This window comes from Lucilia sericata, unplaced genomic scaffold, assembly GCF_015586225.1.
Source record: "Lucilia sericata isolate MDLA Ls3-8-SP2 unplaced genomic scaffold, ASM1558622v1 Contig000088F_arrow, whole genome shotgun sequence".
Taxonomy (NCBI): domain Eukaryota; kingdom Metazoa; phylum Arthropoda; class Insecta; order Diptera; family Calliphoridae; genus Lucilia; species Lucilia sericata.
This window is the reverse complement of record NW_023994121.1, coordinates 419,079-445,949: the sequence shown is the minus strand read 5'-3', so window position 1 is coordinate 445,949 and position 26,871 is coordinate 419,079. Positions and strand designations below refer to the sequence as shown.

The following is a 26,871-nucleotide window of genomic DNA, read 5'->3' as shown; positions in this document are numbered from 1 at the left end:
CACCAGATCATAATCACAGGCAGGTGAAAATAAGCCTTCTTTAACCATCGATGTATTTGATGCAATTTATGGTTGGTACATATTTCCTTGAGTAATTGGGGTTGCGGGCCAATTTTAATATCTTACGTACACAGGTAATGAAAGCGCTCTTGATAATATCGGTCTGAGTCTTCTTAGCCTTCAACAAAGCTACAGCCTTAGCCTTCGTGGTAAAGTTTTGTACCTTCGAGCCAGGTTTGGTAGCAACTTTATTGTACTTAGCAGCAGTACGAGCCATGGAGCTTCTTGTCAGCAGCAAGCTTCTTCTTGCTAGGAGCTTAGTATCAAAGGCGATTTTGCTGCAGTTTGCCTTTTTCCACCAGCCGAAACCTCCTTCTCTAGTTTCTTATCACTAGGCTTAGATTTTTCCGTTGGCTTTTCTATGAAAAAAAAAAAAGAATTGTAGTAATGATATAACACTAAAAACTACACAGCTTACACACATTTGGAGTTAAGATTATCTTGATATTAGGAGTTTTCAGATTTAAGATGATCAATTGTACACACAGAAAAAAGATCGTTCGGAAATCGATTATAGATACAAATAATTAGTTACTATAATAGAATATTAATTGCAATTGTTAAAAATCTAAAAACTCAACTAATTTTTTATAATAAGAACTGAAAAGACATGAATATAATCGAATTAAGGTTCACACAATCATTAAATTAGATAATTTAAGCAATTCAAGCTTTTAAAACTTTTATTTTATTATTTTGTCAAGCACAACCATATTTAATTTAATAATTATTCACTGTAATTGTAAATATCAATACTTTCAATAAAATATTCGGTTAGATTAATATATTTAATGCAAAAATATGCTATTAATTACTGTAATTCCATATTTCAATAGAAAGTATAAATAATTCAATTGTTATTAATACAATAAAGCCTAATTCGGTATTTCCAACTGAATAAAATATAATTTTGGTTACATTGATTGCAATAAAGCTTTATTCGGTAGTTCCAACCGACTATATGATACAAATGGTAAAATTTTCATTGACATTTATATAATATTATTTAGTTCTAAAAAACAAAAGTCATCAAACAAATTTACATTTCTTATTGAAATATTTCTTTATAAATAAAAATAAATAAATAAATTTATTAAAATATAACACAACTCAATAAAATATATTTGCGCAGGACGTTTTTGATAAGCAGGACGTTCAAGATAAGTAACTTAATGAAAATCGTTCCTCTGCACCAAATTTGCAAAAGTAATTTTTTCAAGATACTTTTATGGACAAGGCAAGACCACTTCAAATAAACAATGTATGCAGATGTGCATTAAATTTGTTATTATGTTCATATGTATATGTTATGTTATGATTTTTAGCAAATAACTTTTGCACTTTTTATGTACTTATATATTTATATATATGTACATATGTATATTTAATGAAAATTGCAAGAAATAATTAAAAAATATATAAAAATAAATTAATTATTGGTCCCTAAAATGATAGTTTCTGTATTTTCAACCGAATTATATTTTAAATTAGTTACTTGTACCCAATTTTTAGACTAGAATTACATTCACTATAACTGAAAATTCGGTTGTGAAGACCACTATATGTTCTAAAAATACAGTGATAGTAAAAGAAATATTCGGTCACTGCAATCGATTCACAAGATAGTACGTAGGTCCGACCGAATTCGATTGGAAACAAATTCGGTTGTGACAACGAATCTCTTTTCTCTGTGTAGTTATGGGCACACATCGTTCTGAAAATAAACGTATAATGCACACAGAAAAAAGATCGATAAGAAATCGGTTTCCATTATAAATATTTAGTAAAGTTAACTAAAATTCCATCGCCGCTATTAAAAAACTATACATTTAAGTAATTTTCTATATTTAGAACTGAAAATCTATGATTGTAATCAAATTATGGTTTTAACAATTTCCAAATTATTATATTAACCAAATTAATCTTTCATATAATTTTTTTTACTAATTCGGTAAATACAACTAAATTAAATTTAGCATTCAAATGTAATTATTTCAAATATTAGTATTTGTAACCGAAAAATAGGTTGAAGCTACAAATTTTTATGTAAATAAACATTATTCCGCCATCACAACCAATTGTCAGTAGAAAAAGTTAAATAGTCTAAATAAATTCGAAATTTCCAACCGATTATTTGGTAGTTTTTGTTGACGTCTACAAAAATATTTATTAAAAAAAAATTTTATTTACAAATATTTGGAAAAGATAAATGGAATTGCTGTTGCGGCTTGATGTTTAATGATACAGGTGTATAAAATAGAAAAAGGTAATGTTCAATCAAAAATCCATTTTGTAGTTGCTTTTAAGAGATTTCATTGCGTTTGCAGGAATTAAAGCAAGTAACTTAAATCTACAAGAAATGCAAACTGTTCAACGTAGAATATTTCGCCAAAAACTGAAAGAAAAGTCGCTCCAACCAAAGGTCAAACATGTACATAATATTCCCCTAAATGAGATGCGAGAAGTATTTAAAATGTGTGTATCTAAAAGCAATTTTACATATTTTATAAAATTTTATTGTTTATAAATAAAATCCACAAATAAATGCATAATAATTAATATTTCAGTTGTAAATACTAATAGTTTCAATTCTCATTACCGAATTATTTTTTAAAAAAATTCGGAGTTTCATGTATTCGGAAATGCTAATCGAATTTTTCAGTTACTGCAATAGAATTATGTGGTAGTTGTTAGAACCGACTAAATTCGATTGGAAACAAATTCGGTTACTCCAACGAATCTGTTTTCTCTGTGTGTTTATTCTCTACATTTTAAAAGGAAACAGTTTTATTAACTTACAATTGTTCGTAAAAATCTGCAAAACTTCCAATTATTTGTAATTTTTCATTTTATTTATAAAATTTTGCTCTTTTTTATTTCCTTAATATTCATTAGCAATGCAAGAATATTGGTTGTAGTTATTAAAAAACTATAATTTCTAGAGATTTTTTTATATTTCGAACTGAAAAAACACAACTGTAACCAAAATAAGGATTTCACAACTATCAACTTTGTTCATGTAACCAATTTGTATTTTTTTTACTTTTATTTATTATTTTAGTAAGTACAACCGAATTAAATTCACTATTGTTTGCTACAATTAAAATATAAGTTTGTTCAGATCAAGATATTTAAGCCAAAAATAATGTTTTTGTTACTATACCCACATATTTCCATAAACAGTATAGAATGTTCTATTATCTTTACTAGAATAATTATTAATTCGGTGTTTCCAATCGAAAAAAGCGGTATTTCCAACCGACTTTAATATACAATTGGTAAATTTTTCTAGACATTTAAAAAATAAAAATTTTTGTATGAAAAACGTTTTATCCGTAAATATTAAGTAAATAAATAAATAAACACAATTTAGCTCAGTCGTTTAGAGATATGCAATTGTAAGTATGTACAGTAAATAAAAACGGTTCCTGTGAGCGAAATATGGAGAAAAATCATTATTTTATTTTCAGAAAACTATGAGACTTTGCATACATCTGTAAATCAACTATCTGTGCAACAACTTTCTTACATAATGTTTTGTTTCTGTTCGCAAATCGCTAAAACTAAGAAAATTGAATTTCCAAAAAACAAAAGAAGTAGCCATTAGCAAGATCAATTTTGTTTTGAAATCTGTGTTGAATTTCGATGCCCTTAAACATTTTATGCAAGTAATATGTAAATTTTGTAATTGCAATACATTTACAAATGTATTTATATTTATATAATTCAAAAATTTTAATTGGTCTTTAGTAATGATAGTTTCGGTGCTTGCAACCGAATTATTTTTTTAAATATGTAGCTACGAGTACCATATTTATACTAAAATTACACTTACTATAATCGAAAATTCGGTTATAAAAACCAATATGAGTTCTAAAAACATGTGATAGGAAAAGAGATATTCGGCAACTACAATCGATTTACTTGATAGTTTGTAGGACCGACCAAATTCGATTGGCAACAAATTCGGTTGTGGCAACGAATCTGTTTTCTCTGCACAGAGAAAACAGATTTGTTGTATAGTTAGGCGAACCTTAGTTCGATTACAGTTATGTTTTTATACCCTACACCACTTTAGTGGGGAGGGTATATTGGATTTGTGCTGATGTTTGTAACATACAAAAATATTCGTCCTAGACCCACCTTAAAGTATACCAATCGGCTTAGAATCGTTTTCTGAGTCGATTAAGCTATGTCCGTCCGTCCGTCCGTCCGTCCGTCTGGCTGGCTGGCTGTCCATGTAAACCTTGTGCGCAAGGTACAGGTCGCAATTTTCAAGATAATTGGATGAAATTTGGCACGCACGTTTTATTTGACCCAAGGACGAAGCCTATTGAAAATGGTTAAAATCGGTCCATTATTTCACTTAGCCCCCATAGAACAGAACCCCCCGAAAAGGGCTTCTGAGCTCATAATTATGTTAAATATACAGATATATCGATAAAATACGGCACAACTAAGTTTTATAGAAGTCTTGATAACCCTGCCAAATTTCATAAAGATCGGGCCTCATTTGACCCTAGCTCCCATACAAAGTCCCCTTCAGAAAATTACTTGAATGTCCCAAATTAACTTATAAACACAAATATCGCGATGAAATTCAGCACAATAAAATATTATGTAAATATAAATATATTCAAAAAATTTTATCGGGCGGGAAAATTAGTTTTTCATCCATAAATTGCTTAAATGTATCGGAACAAGGGAATATTGAAGATAAATGCGATATTATGAAAAATAAATCACATTTAATATTCATAACTGGTGTAGGGTATCATATGGTCGGCCACGCCCGACTATACTTTCTTACTTGTTTCAGTTGTAATTATATAAAATATGTTGAAAGTATTGTTTTTTAATAACTACAACTAATATTCTTTTATAATAAATAAATAATTGCAACTGTGACCGATTTCCAACCAAGCTTTTTTCTGTGTGTGTATATTGAATTCGGTTGGAAATACCGAATTATTCTTTATTTTATCAAGATAACCGAACTTTATATAGATTTAATTGAATTATTTTGGTACCATAACTAAAAACAAATGTTTGGCATTAATAATCAAAATTTTGATTACAAGTGCTGATATTTACAGTTAAAGCAAATAATTATATATTTAATTCGATCTTGCTAAATAATATAATTGAAATAACCGTTTATAAAGCTCAAGTTGGTTAGATTAACTGAATTAAAAGTTAGTTAGATAGTTCCATCACAGTTATGTTTTTTCAGTTGTAATTATATAAAATATGTTGAATGTATTGTTTTTTAAAAATAATTGTAACAGTGATCGATTTCCAATCGATCTTTTTTCTGTGTGTACCTTTGTATGGGGGCTATGGGAAATATTGGATCAATTGTTATGATTATGAACACACTTGATTCCTGGCACAAAGAAATAACGTGTGGCAAAATTCATCGAAATATATTTGGTAGTTTCTGAGAAAACTATTTAGGAATTGGGAAAAAATCTTTATTTTTTTTCGAGGTAGTCTAAAATTTTTACTCATTACTTTTCACGTGGTGAAGCGATTTTGCTGATTTTCAATACCAAACTGTATTTTTGCAAAAAAAAAAATTTCGCCTCATTTGAAAACATAATTTTAATTATATGTCATTATTATGTATGAATTCATAGTGAATGCGTTCAAATTACTAAAAATTTTCCTATATATGTGAAATCTGTATTTAGGTCGTAAAATATTTTAATGCGCACCGGATTTTGGCATAATACAAAAAGAATGCTTTTATTTGACACTAATATTTACGCAAATCATATGGCGCTATAGTTGTCTGAAAGCAAAATGTTTTTTCAGATAAACGCTGCTAGGACCGCTATAAAAGAAGAAATTTTCTTTCGCAATATCTATTTAATCCATCAATATAACTTACTGCATAAAATTTACAAAATTTTTGCGTCACATCTTTAGTTAAAAACACAAAGAAAAAGAAATTTAAATTTTGCAAAAATTTTAAAATTATCATAAAAGGTTTGCATTTACAAATTTTTTAAAGCGCATTTGATTCGGAGGTGTCAATTATAATGAGATTAAATTTACACGGTATTATAACTGTATTCGTAAATAGCTCTGAATGTCACATTCAAAAATGTCACATTTTTAAAAAATTTACGCTTATTTTTGACAAGTTTGCAAAGGTCCTACTCTGTCCTTAGATCTCTGACATCAACAAGATAAATTGCGTGAAATTACTACACCTATTAAATACCGTTACTTAAATTTAATTTGATTTATGCGGGCACATGTACTATTTAAAAAACTAAAAAAAACGCCAAATTTTGGTTACATATGTTTACAACCGTACACAGAGAAAACAGATTCGTTGTCACAACCGATCGATTTCCAATCGAATTTGTTCGGTTGCATGTACTTCCACAAAAATTTATTGTAATTATCGAAAATTTCGTTCCATAACACTACTTTTTAGAACAAAGGTTGGTTGTTACTACCGAATTTTCAATTGAAGCCAGGGACATTTTAGTTAGCGTAACTACTAATTTTTAAAAACAATTCGGTCATAGGAACCGAAACTATCAATATTAAGAACCAATTAAAATACATGTTTTTTGTGTTTTTTTGTAATTACTATTTATTTACTATTGTATAAATATTATCGATAAATTGAATTATACATATATGTACATATGAATACATCTTGAATATATACATATTTTGCAGAGATATGTGATAAGCTCTTATATTTTCCAACCAGAGATGGGGTGCACTAATCACTAATAATTATTGGTAGTTCAAAATTATTCACTACTTTTGTTTAAGTTTAGTGATGAATTGAAAAATATAAGCCTCACTCAATAATAGTGATAGTGATATTTAAAATTTTTAACTAAAAATATTTTAAAAATAGTTAAAATATTTGTTTTTACAGCCTAGTGAAATAATTTTTTCTACACTAAATTATTAGTTCAAAAAATATTCCTGCACTATTTTTTTTCTACGGAAAAATGTTTCATTCAATTGAAAGTTTAAGTTAATAAGTCAGTCTAGAAATGGTTCAAGTCAACCAAAAAACTCATTGGACGAATATTATTAATGAATAAAGCTTTCATTATTTACAACATTTCCAAGCTATTGCTTAAAAAATATCCAGTAACCACATAATTTTGCAACTGGCTATCTAAATCTGTATTTTCTATTTTAATAGATGTATCTTTACAAAAATTTAATAATTTATTGTCTTACAAATTCTTTAATTTTCATTTTAAAAAAATTAGTGCAAAGAAAATTATTGCAGCCTTTTGTTAGTTACTGTTCAAATTTTTAACTATTTGAGTGTAGTGCTTTTTTCTACACTACCAATCACTTGAGTTATAGTTAAAAAAATAAAATTATCATTAAAAAATATTAGTGCTAAAAATATAAGCTTCACTATCACTAAGCTGCTGAAAATTAGTGAAAAATATATTTTTTGAAATAATATTTAGTGCTAGTGAAATATTGATTTAACTAAAAAAATAGTGCACTACCCCCATCTCTGTTGCCAACTGCATGCTCAAATTATGCCCACATACAAATGTACGAGGAAATTGTATCAAACATTATCTGCACAGTATCTGAAAACAGAACAAAGATTTTTCTATAAAATCTTTTAAAAGAAATAGTTTTGATTTTCTTACCATAACTTTTGGCCATCGATGTATTTGATGATATTGTAAGCGTCTATGCGATTTCTGGTTGGTACAGACTTCCTTGTGTATTTGGGGTTGCTGGCTAATTTCAAGGCCTTAGGTCTGCGGAAATGTACGTTTGTTCTCACTTTACGTACACGAGTACTTAACGCGCCCTTGATAATATTGTTCTGGGCCTTTTTAGGCTTTAGCAAAGCTACAGCCTTAGCCTTCGAGGTACCCTTTTGTACCTTCGAGTAAGGTTTGGTAGCAACCAGCTTGCCCTTAGCAGCAACACGAGACTTTGCGGAGAGTTTGTGCTTCTTACTAGCGCAGCCTTCTTTTTGGTATTCTTAGTTTTTGGCTTAGCCTTAGAGGCTTTAAAATTTAAGATTATCAATATTTAAAAATTCTTGTAGGTATGGACACACAGCGTTCTGAAATTAAACATCCCAGTAAAAATTGGAGCTTACATGCAAGCAGGTTTGTAAGGGAACGAAGCTATTTTCTCCCTTACAAATCTGCTTCGATAAGGCATGATTTTTATATAACGAATTCCCACTTGGAAGGATTACTTTTTAAAAAATTAAGCGTGTTTTCACTCATTACATTCTGCTGTGAATAACAGCTATAAGTAAGTACTTATTTCATGTTTCTATGGCATTACTTCTTTCATTGTTTACAAAAAGCTCTTCCCTAATGCTTTTCCAGAAGACGTGAATTCATAGCTGATGTGAAGCTATTACAGTATTGCTTATATGAAACCCTTTCTTCATGGGATTCTACACTCAATGGTATGGAATGGATTCAAATGGATTCTACACTGAATGTACACTATTTAAAATATGTAAAATGGCTGATGTACTTGCCACAGATGGGCGATATTTTATATACCATTCCCTTATATTTTATCTTAATGTCCCGTTTTTATCATCAGCTATTAGATCTACTTCTGAATTCTCAAAATTAGAAACAATTTCGATATATATAATTTCTTCGGGACTATTTTCTGTTGCCTTCAAGAGATTAAATACATTTTTATTTACCTCTTTTCTTTTTATACCCTCCACCACCATCAGTGGTGATAGAGGGTATATATAACTTTGTCATTCCGTGTGTAACACCAAGAAATATTCATCTGAGACCCAACAAAGTATATATATTCTTATACCTTATGAAATTCTGAGTCGATTTAGCTATGTCCGTCCGTCTGTCTGTCTGTCTGTCTGTCTGTATAAAACATTCTCACGTTAACACGAAGCAACAGAAATGAACGAACTTCACACAAAATATTTATTATTGTCCTAGGCAGTTTGGTATTGAAAATGAGCAGAATCGGTTTAACGCGGGAAAAGTTATGAATCAAAATTTGAAACAACCTCGAAAAAAATAAGCATTTTTTACACATTCTGATATAAGTTTCTCGAAAACTATGCAAGGTAATTCCATGAAAATCACCATACATTCGTTTCTACATAAGAGCTTGATCCCTGCTGAAAATTGTTAGAATCGGTCCACAATTTCATATACCTCCCATACAAAAGTACATATTCCCGGAAAATGGGTTTTTTGTTAATAACTTCCGTCAGAATGTAGATATCTTCACAAAATTTCACAAATTAAAATCTTATGTCAATAGAAATCATTCAGAGAAAAAATTTTCTCCCATACAAGGTCCCCTCCCGAAAATCACTTAAACGCGCATAGCTCATTACTTAATTAAGATATCCATATAAAATTTGCTATAAGTATTGCCCATATGCACAGAAATATTACTGTGAAAGTTTCTTGCGATCGGTCCATAATTGGTCATAGCTCCCATACAAGGTCCCCTCCCGAAAATCACTTAAACGCGCATAGCTCATTACTTAATTAAGATATCCATATAAAATTTGCTATAAGTATTGCCTATATGCACAGAAATATTACTGTGAAAGTTTCTTGCGATCGGTCCATAATTGGTCATAGCTCCCATACAAGGTCCCCTCCCGAAAATCACTTAAACGCACATAACTCATTACTAAATTAAGATATCCATATAAAATTTGGTATAAGTACTACTCATATGCACAGAAATATTATTGTGAAATTTTTTCCCGATCGGTCCATAATTGGTCATAGCTGCCATACAACGTCCCCTCCCGAAAATCACTTAAACGCGCATAACTCATTACTTATTTAAGATATCCATATAAAATTTGGTATAAGTATTGCCCATATGCACAGAAATATTACTTTGGAAGTTATTTCCGATCGGTCCATAATTGGTCATAGCTCTCATACAAGGTCCCCTCCCGAAAATCACTTAAACGCGCATAACTCATTACTAAATTAAGATATCCATACAAAATTTGGTATAGGTACTACTCATACGCACAGAAATATTACTGTGAAAGTTTTTTACGATCGGTCCATAATTGGTCATAGCTCCCATACAAGGTCCCCTTCCGAAAATCACTTAAACGCGCATAACTCATTACTAATTTAAGATATCCATATAAAATTTGGTATAAGTATTGCCCATATGCATAGAAATATTACTGTGAAAGTTATTTCCGATCGGTCCATAATTGGTCATAGCTCTCATACAAGGTCCCCTCCCGAAAATCACTTAAACGCGCATAACTCATTACTAAATTAAGATATCCATATAAAACTTGGTACAAATATTACTAAAATGCTCAGAAATATTACTGAGAAATTTTTTTCCGATCGGTCTATAACTGGTTATAGCTCCCATACAAGGTACCCTCCCGAAAATCACTTAAACTCGCATAACTCATTACTTAATTAAGATATCCATACAAAATTTGGTACAAGTATTGCCTATATGCACAGAAATATTGCTGAGAAATTTTCGCTACATAACTGGTCATAGCTCCCATACAAGGTCCCTTCCCGAAAATCAGTTAAACGCACATAACTCATTACTAAATAGAGATATCCATATAAAGTTTGGCAGAAGTATTGCTCATATACAGAGAAATATTACTGTGAAATTGTTTCCTATCGGTTCATAATTGATCATAGCAGCTATACAAGGTCCCTTTCAGAAAAACACTTAAAGGCACATAACTCATTACCAAATAATGATATAAATAAATACTATTTTTACAATGTTCCCTCCCGAAAATCACTTAAAAAAACATAACTCATTACCAAATCTTGATATCCATACATTTAGCAAAAATATTGCGCTTATATACATAAATTACACTATAAAATTGTTTTACGATCGGTCCCCTCCAGAAAATCACTTAAATGCACAATATTAATTACCAAATAATTATATAGATACAGAATTTTGAAATTTTGTCTTTATATACATAATTGGTCATAGCTCCCATACAAGGTCCTTTTACGAAAATCTCTTAAACGCACATTACTCATTACCAAATAAAGCTATACTAAAATACGATATAGATACAAAGTTTGACTGAAATATAGCTTTTATGTACAGAAATTTTACTTAAAGAATTTTTTACGATCGGTCTATAATTGATCTTATCTCCCATACTAGGAACTGCCCCTAAAAGCGCTTTAACCTTATTTAACTATTTGCATTATCAATTTGTGTAGAACAAAATTATATATATGTATGTATTTTGAAAATTCTTAAATCTTTCACACACATGCATACATGCAAATTATTAAATATTGCTAAGCGCTATTAAAATATTAAAGAAAATGGCGTTTGTAATGTTCAATAAATCTTGGAATTGTAATAGATCTAAGCTGTTTAAATCTTTGGATTTTTCTATTTAAGACTTGAGAAGACTTATTTCTACAAATATTTGATCAATTAGAAAAGTATTAATATAAAAGTAGCTGGTGGAGGGTATTTAAGATTCGGCTCAGCCGAATATAGCACTCTAACTTGTTAATTTATAAAATTGTCTTTTTCCAACCACTTTCGGCATATTATTTAACAACAACAAAACATAAACACAAAACAACACAAACTGTACATGGACAAAAGCAGAAGTATTAAAAAACAGAAACAAGAAAAACCAAAAGCAAATAATTGAAAATATTTCGTACAAAAAATTATTTAAATTCTGTTCATACACTATAATAAACACACACTTTAATAAATTTTAAAAAAGATATTTCTTACATTGAAAATGTATTAATTAATTAAAATCAATTTAAAGATTTATATTTATAATAAAATTTTTATATTTTCTATATAAGAATTTTTTTTACACTTTTGTTCACGTCTTATCTGCACAAATGCAACTCGATGGCTAAACATTTTATATTATGTAATTTAAAATGTGTTTTTTTGTCGGAAAAGTTTCGGTAAAACTGCCGATTTCAATAGTCTTTGCAATACAACCTGCTTCTCTGTAAGGGATAGTAGTAAGCTTTTAATTTTTTTCAGCTTACATTATAAAATTACTCCTATCATTGGTATTCTCTTATTTCCTGCTTCTCAGTAAGGCTTAATAGTAAGCGAATACAGATGCAGTTAGGTCCCTTTTTAGCTTCCTAAAGTCTAAAATTTTTTTACTGGGATGTGATGTTTATTTTATATTTTATACATGGAAACAATTTTTACTTACATTTTTTTAAATCTGCAAAACTTCTATTTATTTCCAATTTTTTATTTTATTTGTAAATTTTGTTCTTTTTTATTTCTTTATTATTATAGTACTAAATATTTTTAAATGTCAAGTAAACTAACCATTTGTATATTGAATTCGATTGGAAATACCGAATTAGATTTTATTGTAATAAATATCGATTTTTTCGGTTGGAAATACCGAATTATTCTCTATTTTATTAATATTACCTAACTTTCTATACTTTTAATTGAAGTATGTGGGCACCACAACTAAAAACAAATGTTTGGCATTAATAAAAAGATGTAAACAAAATTGTGATTACAAGTACTGATATTTACAGTTGAAGCAAATAATTGCATATTTAATTCGGTCTTGCTAAATGACATAATTATAATAACCGTTTATAAAGCTCAAGATGGTTAGATTAACTGAATGTATAGTTAGGAGAATCTTAGTTCGATTACAGTTTTTTTTTTTCAGTTGTAATAATATGTTGAAAGTATTTTTTTTTTAATAACTACAACTAATATTCTTTTATAGTAAATAAATAATTGCAACTGTGACCGATTTCCAATCAATCATTTTTCTGTGTGTATATATGTATGTATGTGCACCTAAAAGTATTAATGAAATTATTATAAGGATTTCTGAATGTCCAAAGTCTTGTGACTCTTGTTTATAAAGGATGGCTCTGTAAGTTATGAACTAAGAGTACATTTTTGAAATTTATAAAAAAAACTCTGGTAAATTTCAAAGCACTTTTTTTAATTTTTAAAAATTTAAATGTTCATAAAGTTGAGAGATAATAAGCTAGTGGTCTGAAATTATGGACATACATGTGTTTTGGTACATGTATCAAAACATTTACTTATTTTAAAAGATTAACGTAAATACGAGGCATTTTAATTCAGTTTCATCGATTCTTAAAAATATTTGATTTTGCTCATATACCCTCTAACACCACTGATGGGATGGTGGTGGAGGGTATAAAAACAAAAACTTGTATTTTTAAATCCCCATAATTTATATTAATCAATAAATAAAACATTTTCAGGTTCATATTTATAAAAATTGTATTAATTTTTTGCATCAGCTGTTTACGCTTTTGCATTTTTTGGGCAAGTTTAAACCAACTCCATTGGGCGCTTAAACTAGCAAACAAAATTAACTAACTGAGTACTCAAAAACAACTTTCGAGGATTATTTTAATCGCTAATCGTTGACCTTAAGATTTAAATTAATAAAAGTTCTATATAACAAAAATAGTGTTATAAATACAATTTTTTGTAAAACATTTAATAAAGCATTTATTAAACTATTCAAACCGATTATGAATAATACCGTAGAAATCTAATATTAATAAAGTTACCCTTTAACATTGTAATTTTGGGTTATTTTGTAAACATGCTAAGTTTTAATTTTTGATAAACATATACCATGTCCTTGCGGAGTTTATAAAGTGGATAATTTAGGTGTTACATTCCCTTTTACATATCGCTCATTTACTTCAAGACTGGCAAAAACCAAAATTCGGGTTTTTTTTTAAATTTCACTAAACACTTAAAGCTCTTTTTTCTCGAAATGGCTTCTTTTGGATTATGCCAGCCTTATAGTAAATGAACGATATGATACAAATAATGAAGAACTAGCTTACATTTTGTGAAATCAGCTAATGCGTATAAAATTAACTCACAAAATATTAAACACCACACTTTCAATTATTTTATTTGTAGGCTGCAAATGGTGTATATGGATTGCAACCTGGTTTTGATGCTGTTTTGGGAAGAATGGAGATTAGCTCGAGAGCTTCTAATTCAGACCACGTTCCATTTGAACAAAGTATTGAAATTCAGAAATTACGGCCGGGTTCAGGGCATCTTGAAGTAGTTAATAAAATGGATGGGCCAATAAAATCCATACAAATTCACGATGTAAAATTAAATTCGGATGAAATAATACTTGCTCCAGATCCAATGTGGAATCATGCATCTGTTTTTAATAAAGGATTAACGAACAACAAAAATCTTCCCATTCTGGATGAACTAATGGTAAGACTTTGCAATTATGTTTATGTATCATATATATATGGGGGATTATCAAAAACGTTTAATTCCTTTGGAATTTAATACCTTATAACTTCTATAATAATGAACTCTCGTAAAAAGTTGGAATTCTCAATTTCTCCATTATTTTAACTTTTTTGATCTTGGTTTTAGATTTCTGAGAATTTTTGTTATTGTACTTAGTAACTACAATTAGGAGATCAATCCTTTACCAACTTTTCGGCATTTCATAACATTACGTGTTGATACTCGGGTGTCGAAATTTGCCCCACCATATCTTAAATTTTTAATTTTTAACAGTTTTTTTGACATGGGTTTAATATTATTTAAAAATTAAAACTATTGTAGTTATATATCGTAATTCTGCACAGTTTGAGGTATAAAGAGTAAGTGCGCATAACAGTTACAAAAGTATGTAGTAAAACGTAAGAGAAATTTTTTTAAAATATCAGTTTTTCTCTCGGCACATCCTCACTCATAAATAAAATATAGCAAAAAATTATTGCTTGAAATGAGCTTTTTGTTACTTTCGTGGTTTTTATACATACATTTATATATTTACATTTATACTTTCGTATATTATACCTTTGTAGATCAAAGGCTTTAAAAAATGTAAATATATACATAGGTCTAAGGGTGATAATGCATGCAATGGTTTGCTATGACAGAATTGTTCAAAAATACAACGACATTTGAAAGCGCAACATTTTTATCTAAACACATTTTGCTAAGGCACATCACTGATGTTCTACTAAATTTTCAAAATTAGCTTCATTTGAAAGTTGTATTAATGATTTAATGTAAAACTGTAAAACTGGTGGACAAGTAAGAGTGCTATATTCGGCTGTGCCGAATCTTATATACCCTTCACCACAGTGTATTTAAAAAATATCAATTCTATAAAATTTTAATTTATTTCATTTTTCCTTTTATATCATTATTATAGCAATAGCAAAACGAACAACAACAACGCTAAACGAAATAAACACACAAAAAAACAAAATACACAAGGCAGTAAAACCAACAGACATCCAAACATATGAAACGAAATACACAAAAAAACAAAAACAAAATACGCAACGCAACGAAACCAACAGACATCCAAACATACGAAACTGAATACACCAAAACACAAAAACAATATACACGAGGCAATGAAACGCACAGCCATCTAAACATATAAAACGAAATGTTCAATGAATAAGCAGTGTTCTTGTTGTTGCTTATATCAAAGCTTGAAAAAAATTGACTTTTTTTATTAAATTTTCAGAGGTTGTCTCGGATTTTTGCTCATATCTCCGGTATTTATGGACCGATTTTGCTGATTTTAAATAGCGATCTTCTCGAAAGCATGTCTAACAGAATTTTTGAAGATTCGAATCTCGCCGATATCTGGGGTCGTCTAAAAACTGATTTCAACAAACACACAGACGGACAGACAGACGGACAACTCCGCTACCTATAAGGATCCAGAATATATATACTTTATGGGGTCGGAAAATTATATTATAGAAATTACAAACGGAATGACAAACTTATATATACCCTTCTCACGAAGGTGAAGGGTATAATAAAAGCATTGCATGTTTTATGGGCCAAATTAAATTTAATTAGCTTTAAAATGTATCACTATGTAAATACTTAGTTTATTGTAATTTCACCGTTTTTACTGCATTTCCTAATAAAATTATTATATAATTAATAAAAATAATAAAATTATTATATACTGCAAAAAATTATTATATAAACAAGTAGGAAAGTATAGTTGGCCATCGCCGACTATATGATACCCTATACCATGAGTATATTTAAAAAATTATTTATTTTTTATAAATAAACTTTTATGTTGAATTTTACCTAAATTCCGACGTATTTAAGCAATTTATTGATGAAAAACAAAAATTCTAAAAGAGGCTTTATATGGGAGTCAGGATCAAATATGGGCCGATCCTCAATTAATTAGGAGGAGGGATGTATTTTTATATAAAGTTTAGTTATGTTGAATTTTATCGCTATACTAATGGTTATAAGTAAATTTTTGGACGTTTAAGTTATTTTTTAGAGGGGGGTTTGTATGGGGGCTAGGGTCAAACGACGGCCGATCATTATAATAATCGGCATGGTCATGTATGACTATATAAAACTTAGTTATGCCAATTTTTGGTAATATATTTTACTTAGTCACGTATGGTCCAAATTTTATAAAAATGTCTTGAATATTGTGACCTGTAGCTTGTACGCAAGGTTTACATGGACAGCCAGGACAGACGGACATGTCTTAATCGACTCAGAAAGTGATTCTTTAAACCGCTATAACTTGATAAAAATCATTAACACGAACGGAATTATTACGTAAATGGATCGCTTTACAATTGCACCAAATATTTTGAATGTGCCATTAAATTTTATTTTTTTAACTCAAAAATCAAAAGTTTTTGAGAATTCCCCATATATATGGGAAATTCTTTTTTTGTTTTAAATTTTAAGAATTCAACTTTATGCATTAAATATTTCTTTCGTTTAATATCTTGAAAATTAAGTGACGATGAATTTTTGTTCAAAAGACTTGAAAGAATAAGTCCATAAAATTTTGTGGTCAAGAGTAGTTCCATGTTGTAGAAACAAACACTTAAAGCAAAAATTTTTCAAAAAACTGATTGGAACCTACTATTTTTTTTACAACTTTTGAATATTATGAGGACCGCTAACAAATGGAAAAGTCATTTTTACTAATTTAGGCTGTATACGCTTGTTGGATGATTATAGACCATATTTATTTGTTGTGCCAATTATAAGTAAAGAATTACGTGGTCGCAAAGTTTTGAAACCAAATTCATACAATTTTACAAAATTTGCACTTTCTGGATAGAATATTTGCGGCTCTTCGGTTATGGAAAATTTTGAAATAAATGATGAAACAGAACTGGGGCTTCATAATGTTTTCCATACAATTTGACGTAAAATTAATTCGTCGAATACGGTTGCATTTACTTTATTTTGAGAGCGTTTATTTTTATGCTCACATTTTTAGATACTCATTCTCTCAAAATATTTTCATACATTTTATAAACAAAATTATGCACATATCTTTCATTTTACCCAAGGACGAAATTGTTTGAAAATGGATTAAATCGGTCCAATATTCCCCTAGCCCTCATACAACAGCATTCCCCGAATAGGGCTTTGGAGCTCTTAATTATGGCTTCAAGGTCGTTAATTCCCTCTTAAACACTATCATTATGATGAAATTCTGTATGTCTAACTCTTATATGAACAAATATCCCTCTACCAAATTTTGATAGGATCGGTCCATAATTGATCCTATCTCTTTCAGAAAATCAGTTTTTAATCAATTAATTACTTAAATAGTATATTGAAATTAAGACAAAATTCAATATAAATGCTATATTAAAAAATAAATCACATTTTAGATATGCTCATATCTGGTATCATATGGTGGTTCATTCCCGACTATTCTTTTTTATTAGTTTTATTTATATCAAGAACTTTTTTAAAAATATGTAACTATTAAGAAGAATGGTAACCCAGCAAAAACTGGGTAATAGCTTTCAATTGTAATTACTTACCTAACAACATACTTTTCAATGACTACTACATATCGCCTGGATTACATAGAAGTGGTCTAATAAGGTCTTACTAATAATGTATTATATAAATACTTTCTAATTCATTAGTCATCTTGCCAGTAAAGATATAGAAGCTGTACACGTTTTTTCATGCGATTTACAATGACTACTTTTTCTAATTACTTGTAATCGTTTGTGGTAAGTACTTGCCTCCAATGACATCACCGTGTTAAAATAATGACTTAAAATGCTATTGTGTAAGTAAATTTTAGCATTTTAACCCCTTACATGGTAATGAAAGTTTTTACTGGGAAATTTATCATAAAATAAATTTATCACATTTTATAAAAATTAGTATAAAATTTTTTCAGAATTGTTTAAAAAATAAAAAAAACATTTTTATAAATCTTAACATAATACTTTAATTATACCCTACACCAATATAGTGGGAAGGGTATTATTTTTCATCGATTTTAATAAAATAAAATGTTTAGTTTTTATGTACCCAAGTGATTTTGTTATTAATTAATAGAATTAAATGCTGAATAAAATGATCTTTCTTTTGTTAAGATAGGGGGTAGGATGCAATTTTTGTGTTGCAAATTAATTTGAAAAAAAAAATTATTTTCGACCATATCCCTATCAAATTAATTGTTTGTAGTTAGAACTATACAGGTATTTTGAAATACCTTTAAAATAGCTCTTTTGCATAAAAGTGAGCATTTTAAAAGCTAATATTTCATATAATTAAATGTACTTTATTCCAGTATAGCCACAATTTTAGATTTTGGGGAAGGATCCGAGATATCAGAAGTCGCGCATAGAATATGACGTCGAATTAAAAAATTGTCTAAGAGTGAAATATAGCTTCAGTCAAGCCATACATATTGATAAAGATATGTTACGATCGGACTTAAAATGGCGTGGCAAAAAAATATTTTTTATATTTTTGGAAATGTTATTAACATATCTTTAATCGTAGGGGGTGACTGATTCCACTTTTTTTCGATCCACCCTAATGGGCATTAGGGTGAAGCGGGCATGGCACTTTCCATAAAAACTCATAATTTTATTTTCTTAAATTATGAAATTTTGACGGAATTATACATTTAAAAGTCCCTTGAACCTATTTTGATAATTTTTGGAGTGAAGTCTTCATTTGCGCATGCATTAAAACAAAATGAAAAACTTGAAAATTTTCAATACATCTAAATACAATTTGTTAAAAATTGCCCTTTTTATGTACTAAGGAGACCTCTTCCTAAAATACTACATATTATGTTTTTAATATAAATCTTTTTGCCTTCCATTTCGACATTCTGCACATTTTACAAAGCTCTCCCTGATGTAATCTATATTTGCATCTAGAAAACGTATTTGCAGGTATTAGGAGCAAATCATTTTTATACCCTACACCACTTTAGTGGGGAGGGTATATTGGGTTTGTGCTGATGTTTGTAACGCACAATAATATTGGTCCTATACCCACCTTAAAGTATAGCAATTGGCTTAGAATCATTTTCTGAGTCGATTTAGCTATGTCCTTGTAATCAAACTACAGGTCGCAATTTTAAAGATAATTCAATGAAATTTGGCACATGATCTTCTATAAGTTCATAATTATGTTTACTCGTATCTCGACAAAAAGCTGCAAAACCAAGTTCTATACTAGCCTTGATGACCCCAAAAATGTTATAGTTATAGGGTCTCATTTGACCATAGCCCCTATACAAAGCCCCTTTCAAAATTTGACTTAATTGTCCACAATTTTATTCAACAATAAATGTCTTAAGTATATCTGAGGCAAGGTACAATTCAACTTAAATGCTTTATTATGAAAACTAAATCACATTTTAATTTTGTAACAGGTGTAGGGTGTTATATGGTCGGCCTCGCCCGACTATAATTTCTTACTTGTTTCCTTCTAAAGTTTACATTATACAGATAAATATGCAATAAAACATTATACGGGAATCCGCGGGAATCTCATTTAAAAGTTACACTAAATGTCGGAGTATCCAAAATATTTATTACACTAATAACATATTTTCGACCATAATTTTTTCACACTAACAACATTTTAATTAAACACATATTTGCGTTGAAGCTAATACATACCTTGCATTACGCAGTAAGAAAGGGTAAAAGTAAAAATCTTTTATTGTTTGCTACTACGATCAGTTCAAAAACGATGCCAAGAAATGATTGCATTTTATTAAAACTGCTATAATGCAATTGCTCAATCTACATAGCAAAGCAAATAATAAACAAATAAAAAATCTGATATACAGTTATGAGCACTGAATATTTCTATAACAAGTAAGAAACAAATTGGGTGAATTTTGAGATGTTAAAAATTTGACTTTTTTCCAGCTAGATTGGCTTTTGGCAACACTGTGCCATGTAATAAAGAAATAAAAAGAAATATGGGACAATTTTAGTTACAGTCGTAGCTTTAACCGTCTGGTCTATACCCGAGCAAAATTACGTACATCAATACCCAACATACACGGGTACGTCATACAATTTATATGGCTATTTCATCTTTTTATATATTTCTAGTGTATAATTCAGATAATTATTAAAACTAATTTAATAAAACGTCTGTATATATAAATTAAATAGTTTTGATCATAAACCATTAAATGTTAGCAATTTTTTAAAGTTTTCGTATTGCTTTCCTGTTAACAAAAATGTCATATGCAAAAAAACCTAAAGAAAAACGCCTTCACAACGTATAATGTACATTATGCAGAATTTGACTTTGTAAAATTTTGACTTCAAGAAGCTATTACTCTGTGACCGGGAAATATAATTGAACAAAACTTTTAAAATATTATTTATTAAGGTGTATAAAATCGATTAGCATTAAAGAAATTGTTTTTGCTCTTGTAAGTAGGGAACTTTTTGCAAAAAAAGATTGCTAATCATGGTCAAAAATTAATATTTTAAAATTTAAACTTAAATATTTTTGTTTATATGAGAATAAAATTATTATAATCAGCATAATTTTACTTTACTAAGTCATATACAACAAAAAAAATGTATTTCATCAAAATCGGCCCATATTTGTTAATGTTACAGGATCCACAAATATATCACAAATATATATTTATGAATAAAGACTCATGACTCTATATTTGAAACTAAATTTATTGTTCATTTCAATTTGTTTCATAAGATACAAGAATATATATAATTCTAATAATAAAACATAAAATTTATAATGGAACTTAATTTTTGTCCGACAACTGACATATAATTTGTATACATACCGGGGTATGTTGGGTATTGATACACGAGGTAAAAATAGAAAATCGGTCATAAATCGGTTTAATATATGTATGTATCTAACTAATTTTTGGAAAATGTATAGAAAACATTACTCTGAAAGCATAGCCCAAATTTCAAGCCGATACGATATATAGATCTCGAGATATATCACTTCAAATATGAAAACATACCCGGGTATGTGGGTATCGACATAACGTAACTTTAATATACCTAAAATATGGAGTGATCGAAATACTTTTAAATTTTATATGTTGAAATCATAAAGCCGCGATAAAATATTAGCATGCTAAGATGTTAGAGCGAATTAAAAAAAATGCGAGTTTTTCATTTTTACTTTAGTGGACTGAATCGCGGGGTTTCTAAACTAATTTAAATTGGTAACATTAAACATCAACCGGTAGCTGATGCTTATACGCAAATCGATAAGCAGTTCGAAAAAAGTACGTTTTTGCATTAAAAAGAATAAAAGAGATCATTCATCTATATATATAAAAATGAATGTGTGTTTATTTGTTTGTTTGTGGGTTTGCACAGTGGGGCAGAATGGAAATTTTTTGGAAATAAATCTGGCATTTCTAAACGGCTGATCCGATCGGGATAAAATTTGGCATGAGCGTAGCCAAGGAGTATTCGAGTTTAAGTTTTGAAGATGAACCCCCCAGATGCCCCAGGGACGGAGCTGTGGCGGCTCAAACTAGGGTACCTACGACATGTAAAATTTTTAAACTCGTGCCATTTTTTTGTTTTTCACCCAAATACAAAGATTTTTATATTTTCTGAAAGCGCTCGACGAGATCTTGAACATGCTTGGACATACTACTTATCTCTTATAATATCCGAGTTATAGGCATTTAAAAATTTAGTGATACAAAATTTACCATACCTTGGTCCGCCTTTTTTTGAATACCGGGCGTAATTTTGGACCAAATGGACTCAATTTTTTCTTGTTAGTTAGACAATAAAATTTCCAATAATATACAAAAAATTTCAGATAAATATCATTTACAGATCCAAAAATATACGTTTTTTAATTTAAAAATTCCAAAAAAGTTAGATTTTTGCCGTTTTTTTGCCCAAAATGTGTCTTAACTCTTTTATTAATAAAATAAAATTTTCTTTATGAACATATAACAATTTTATAGTTTTCTAAAAAGAATCTTTACGCAGAACGCTTTGGCGTAAAAAACTTGTCCTATTTTTTGAAAATGTTGCCACTGCGTCCTTCCGAATATGACCTATTTTTTATCAAAACTTCAACTTTGGGCGACATGTTCTAAAATCCCAAAGCTGGGATCAGAAAACTGAAAGCAGTTTTGGAAACCTCAATATGTTTTCTATTTACTCCAAAAGTATTTTCCCAGCCCTGAAAGAAATGTGGACTCTATGGGCAAAAATGTAAAAAATCCCATTTTTGGGATTTTCATTCCTATTTTTGGGAATTGCGGGATGCCCTTTGACCTTTTCAATTTTGTTTTTGCATTTTCTTATTTGAGATGACAAATTTAACAAGCGTTGAAGATTTCATTGAGTTTTGTTCATAAATAAAGATTTTGTCATATATTACATATTTGTTAAATTTCTAAAACTATGATTTATATCAAAATTTTAATAGGGTCGCAGATAGCTACAACAATTTAGTCCATATTTATCCCTTAATATCATTTTTTAGTTAGATATGGAAATTCTTGACCCTTTACAAAAAATTTCAAGCCAATATCTCAATTACATTCAAAAATATGTTCATTTAAACCTGTGTCCTTTAATTTCATCTTTTAAATATTTTAGTATTAAATATGACAGAACATGTTTTAATCTTATATTTACCTATTTTCTATTTGTTTGCTTATCCTTATAATTGAAAGGTCCTATTATGCTTAAATTTTCAGAAATTTATAACTATTTTTTACCTAAATTTTTTCGACAGATCATTTCGTTCTGTTTCGTTTATGATCATGTAGGTAAAAATATACAGGTAATGATAATTTCGATTCATTCACTAATAAGAAATATCAATGACTGAATTACAGGTTATAGTAATATAGTCCTAAATGTTAATAGGTAGACATTTCGTAATTTTTTACTTTGGAATACCTGTATCGGAAATGACAAGAATTGGTATATAAGTAAACTTCTCAGATTTTAAGTACCATATTTAATAAATCTACAATGAAGATTACATTAAAGTACGAAGAGTTGTGTTCCGTTTTATGGAGTGTATCTTCAAAAGGGTCAGAAAGAATTGAAGACATTTCAAATTATATAAAAACTACATATAGTAGAAAAGTAGACAAAACAGGCATATCAAAAATTGAAAACTTTTTAAAACTTTTTGATGTAAAAAGTAAGTCTGTGGATGGAAATCAAAAGAAATTTCGATTAAAATTTTGTAGTTGGATGGAAACTACTACGGAAATCTCAACTTACAACACATCAGCAGGAGCGCCTTGCAAGTCATACGAAGACTTATGTTCAAGGTCAAAAAAAAAGAGGGTCACACAAAAACTTTTTTCAATCTCAAATGAGGAAATTGCTGATACATTTAACGAAATGCTGAAAAAGGAAAACCAACCTATGGATGCCGTACATATTGCAACTATTCTTCCTAATGCATCACCAAAACGACTTAAGCGAATTGTGGAAAGTATACCAACTCCAACATCACAATCAAATTTTACTGAAGAGGAAGCAATAGCGCTTATGTTGGAACTGGGTCTCAGTCGAAATAAGTACCAAATATTAAGGAAAGCTCTGCATGAAAAAGGACACAATATATTACCATCATACAAGGCGATCCAGGAAAAAAAAAACAAACTATCCTACCATCACCTATTGCTGTTAATGATGTGGAAGCTTGTATTGATATATCATCTTTGCTCGAAAACACAGCATCAAGAATTGTGTCAGACTTTTCAGAAGACCAACTAAGGAAAATTCATAACTGTGATGTTGTCTTAATGTGTAAGTGGGGATGTGACGGTTTATCAGCACTTCCAGAATACAAACAAGCTTGTGGAAGTCGGACATTAGCAGACTACAAAAGTGTATTTATGTCATCATTAGTGCCATTACGAATTCGTTCATATTCCCTTAATCCATCATCGTCAAGCATCGGAAATTCATTTGAAGATATATGGATCAATACAACTCCGGGTTCAAAAAATTTTTGTAGACCCATTGGATTTGAATATATAAAGGAGTCAAAGAAAACAACAAAAGATTTAGTGGAATATTTAAAAGATGAAATAAATGCACTGGAGCCCATTTGCATAAAAATAAAGGAATTCTTTATTAACGTATCATATCAGCTAAGCTTAACAATGATTGATGGAAAGGTCAGCAATGCCATAACAGAAACTTCTTCCTTCTGGAGATGCTCAATATGTAATGAGAAAAAGTCGCAATTCTCAAATATAAACAAAAGCAGAAGTATTAATGAAGAAGTCCTGTCTTTCGGAATTTCACCACTTCATGCCAGAATACGATTTTTGGATTACTTTTTACACATAGCATACGACCTCAAATATAGAAGTGTGCCAGAGAATCTTACTAAATCAACAAAAAATAATGAAGAATTGAAAGAACTGAGAGCTGCGGAAAAAAGCAGAATCCAAGAAGAATTTAAAGTTCAGATGGGATTAAACATCGACAAACCACTTCCAAGTTGCGGTAGTACAAATGACGGTAATACGGCGAGAAGGTTTTTTCGTGATTTTGAAATTACTTCAAAAATAACTGGAATCGACAAGGAGTTGCTTCGAAGAGTTAACACTATTTTAATGGCACTGAATAGTAAACATAAAATTAATGGAAATCGATTTGGGGAATATACATCTGAAATTTCTAAATTACTTGTATCTCTGTATCCATGGAGGGAACTAACACCAACAGTACACAAAGTATTGTGTCATGGTCAAATAATAATTGAATCGAATATTCTTCCACTTGGAGAGTTAACAGAAGAAGCCCAGGAAGCGAGGAATCGAGATTTTAAGCATGTTCAACTTTTCAGCTCAAGAAAATGCTCCAGGCAATCACAGAATGAAGATATTTTTAATAGTTTACTTCTATCTTCTGATCCTGTTCTTTCAACTATGCGAAAAAGATGGATTTGTTATGAAACTCTATCATCTCAAAACGAGGAAGATTTAAAGGACTTATATTACCTTCTGGATATGTATACCGATATGACAGATTATTTTATAGAAAATAAGTAGTGTTAAGAATTAACTATATAAGTAGGTTGTAAGAATTAATTGTATTATGTTTAAGATAAACAGTTCAAATAAAAAAAGCTATTATACTAACTGATGATATTGTATTAAATTGTGTTTTATATTTCGGTGGGCGGGAAAGGTGGTTTGTGTGAGGTGATTTAGGTGTTGTTGTGCGTGGCTCATAATAAATTTTTTTATTGTATATACAATGTTATAGTCCTTAATAAAATAATTAACTAAATAATTTTTAAAAATTGTCCAAATATTTTATTCAACATCAAATGTATGTTCTGTCATACTTAATACTAAAATATGAAAAAGATGAAATTAAAGGACACAGGTTTAAATGAACATATTTTTGAATGTAATTGAGATATTGGCTTGAAATTTTTTGTAAAGGGTCGAGAATTTCCATATCTAACTAAAAAAAGATATTAAGGGATAAATATGGACTAAATTGTTGGAGCTATCTGCGACCCTATTAAAATTTTGATTTAATCTTAGTTTTAGAAATTTAACAAATATGTAATATATGACAGAATCTTTATTTATGAACAAAACTCAATGAAATCTTCAACGCTTGTTAAATTTGTCATTTCAAATAAGAAAATGCAAAAAAAAAATTGAAAAGGTCAAAGGGCATCCCGCAATTCCCAAAAATAGGAATGAAAATCCCAAAAATGGGATTTTTTACATTTTTGCCCATAGAGTCCACATTTCTTTCAGGGCTGGGAAAATACTTTTGGAGTAAATAGAAAACATATTGAGGTTTCCAAAACTGCTTTCAGTTTTCTGATCCCAGCTTTGGGATTTTAGAACATGTCGCCCAAAGTTGAAATTTTGATAAAAAATAGGTCATATTCGGAAGGACGCAGTGGTAACATTTTCAAAAAATAGGACAAGTTTTTTACGCCAAAGCGTTCTGCGTAAAGATTCTTTTTAGAGAACTATAAAATTGTTATATGTTCTTAAAGAAAATTTTATTTTATTAATAAAAGAGTTAAGACACATTTTGGGCAAAAAAACTGCAAAAATCTAACTTTTTTGGAATTTTTAAATTAAAAAACGTATATTTTTGGATCTGTAAATGATATTTATCTGAAATTTTCTGTATATTATTGGAAATTTTATTGTCTAACTAACAAGAAAAAATTGAGTCCATTTGGTCCAAAATTACGCCCGGTATTCAAAAAAAGGCGGACCAAGGTATGGTAAATTTTGTATCGCTAAATTTTTAAATGCCTATAACTCGGATATTATAAGAGATAAGTAGTATGTCCAAGCATGTTTTTTCAAGATCTCGTCGAGCGCTTTCAGAAAATAAATGTATTTGGGTGAAAAACAAAAAAATGGCACGAGTTTAAAAATTTTACATGTCGTAGGTACCCTAGTTTGAGCCGCCACAGCTCCGTCCCTGGGGCATCTGCGGGGTTCATCTT

The 26,871-nt window shown here is 29.4% G+C and overlaps 1 protein-coding gene across 1 annotated transcript in view; it reads left to right on the top strand.

Moving 5' to 3' along the window:
* The window catches only part of LOC119599795 (vacuolar protein sorting-associated protein 13D), a 487,269-nt gene that overhangs the window by 309,619 nt on the left and 150,779 nt on the right, over positions 1 to 26,871 (top strand). Inside the window, exon 8 of the mRNA XM_037949667.1 lies at positions 14,008 to 14,322. Within this exon, the coding sequence (XP_037805595.1) occupies positions 14,008 to 14,322 (315 nt within the window). The remainder of the gene's footprint in view (positions 1 to 14,007; positions 14,323 to 26,871) is intronic.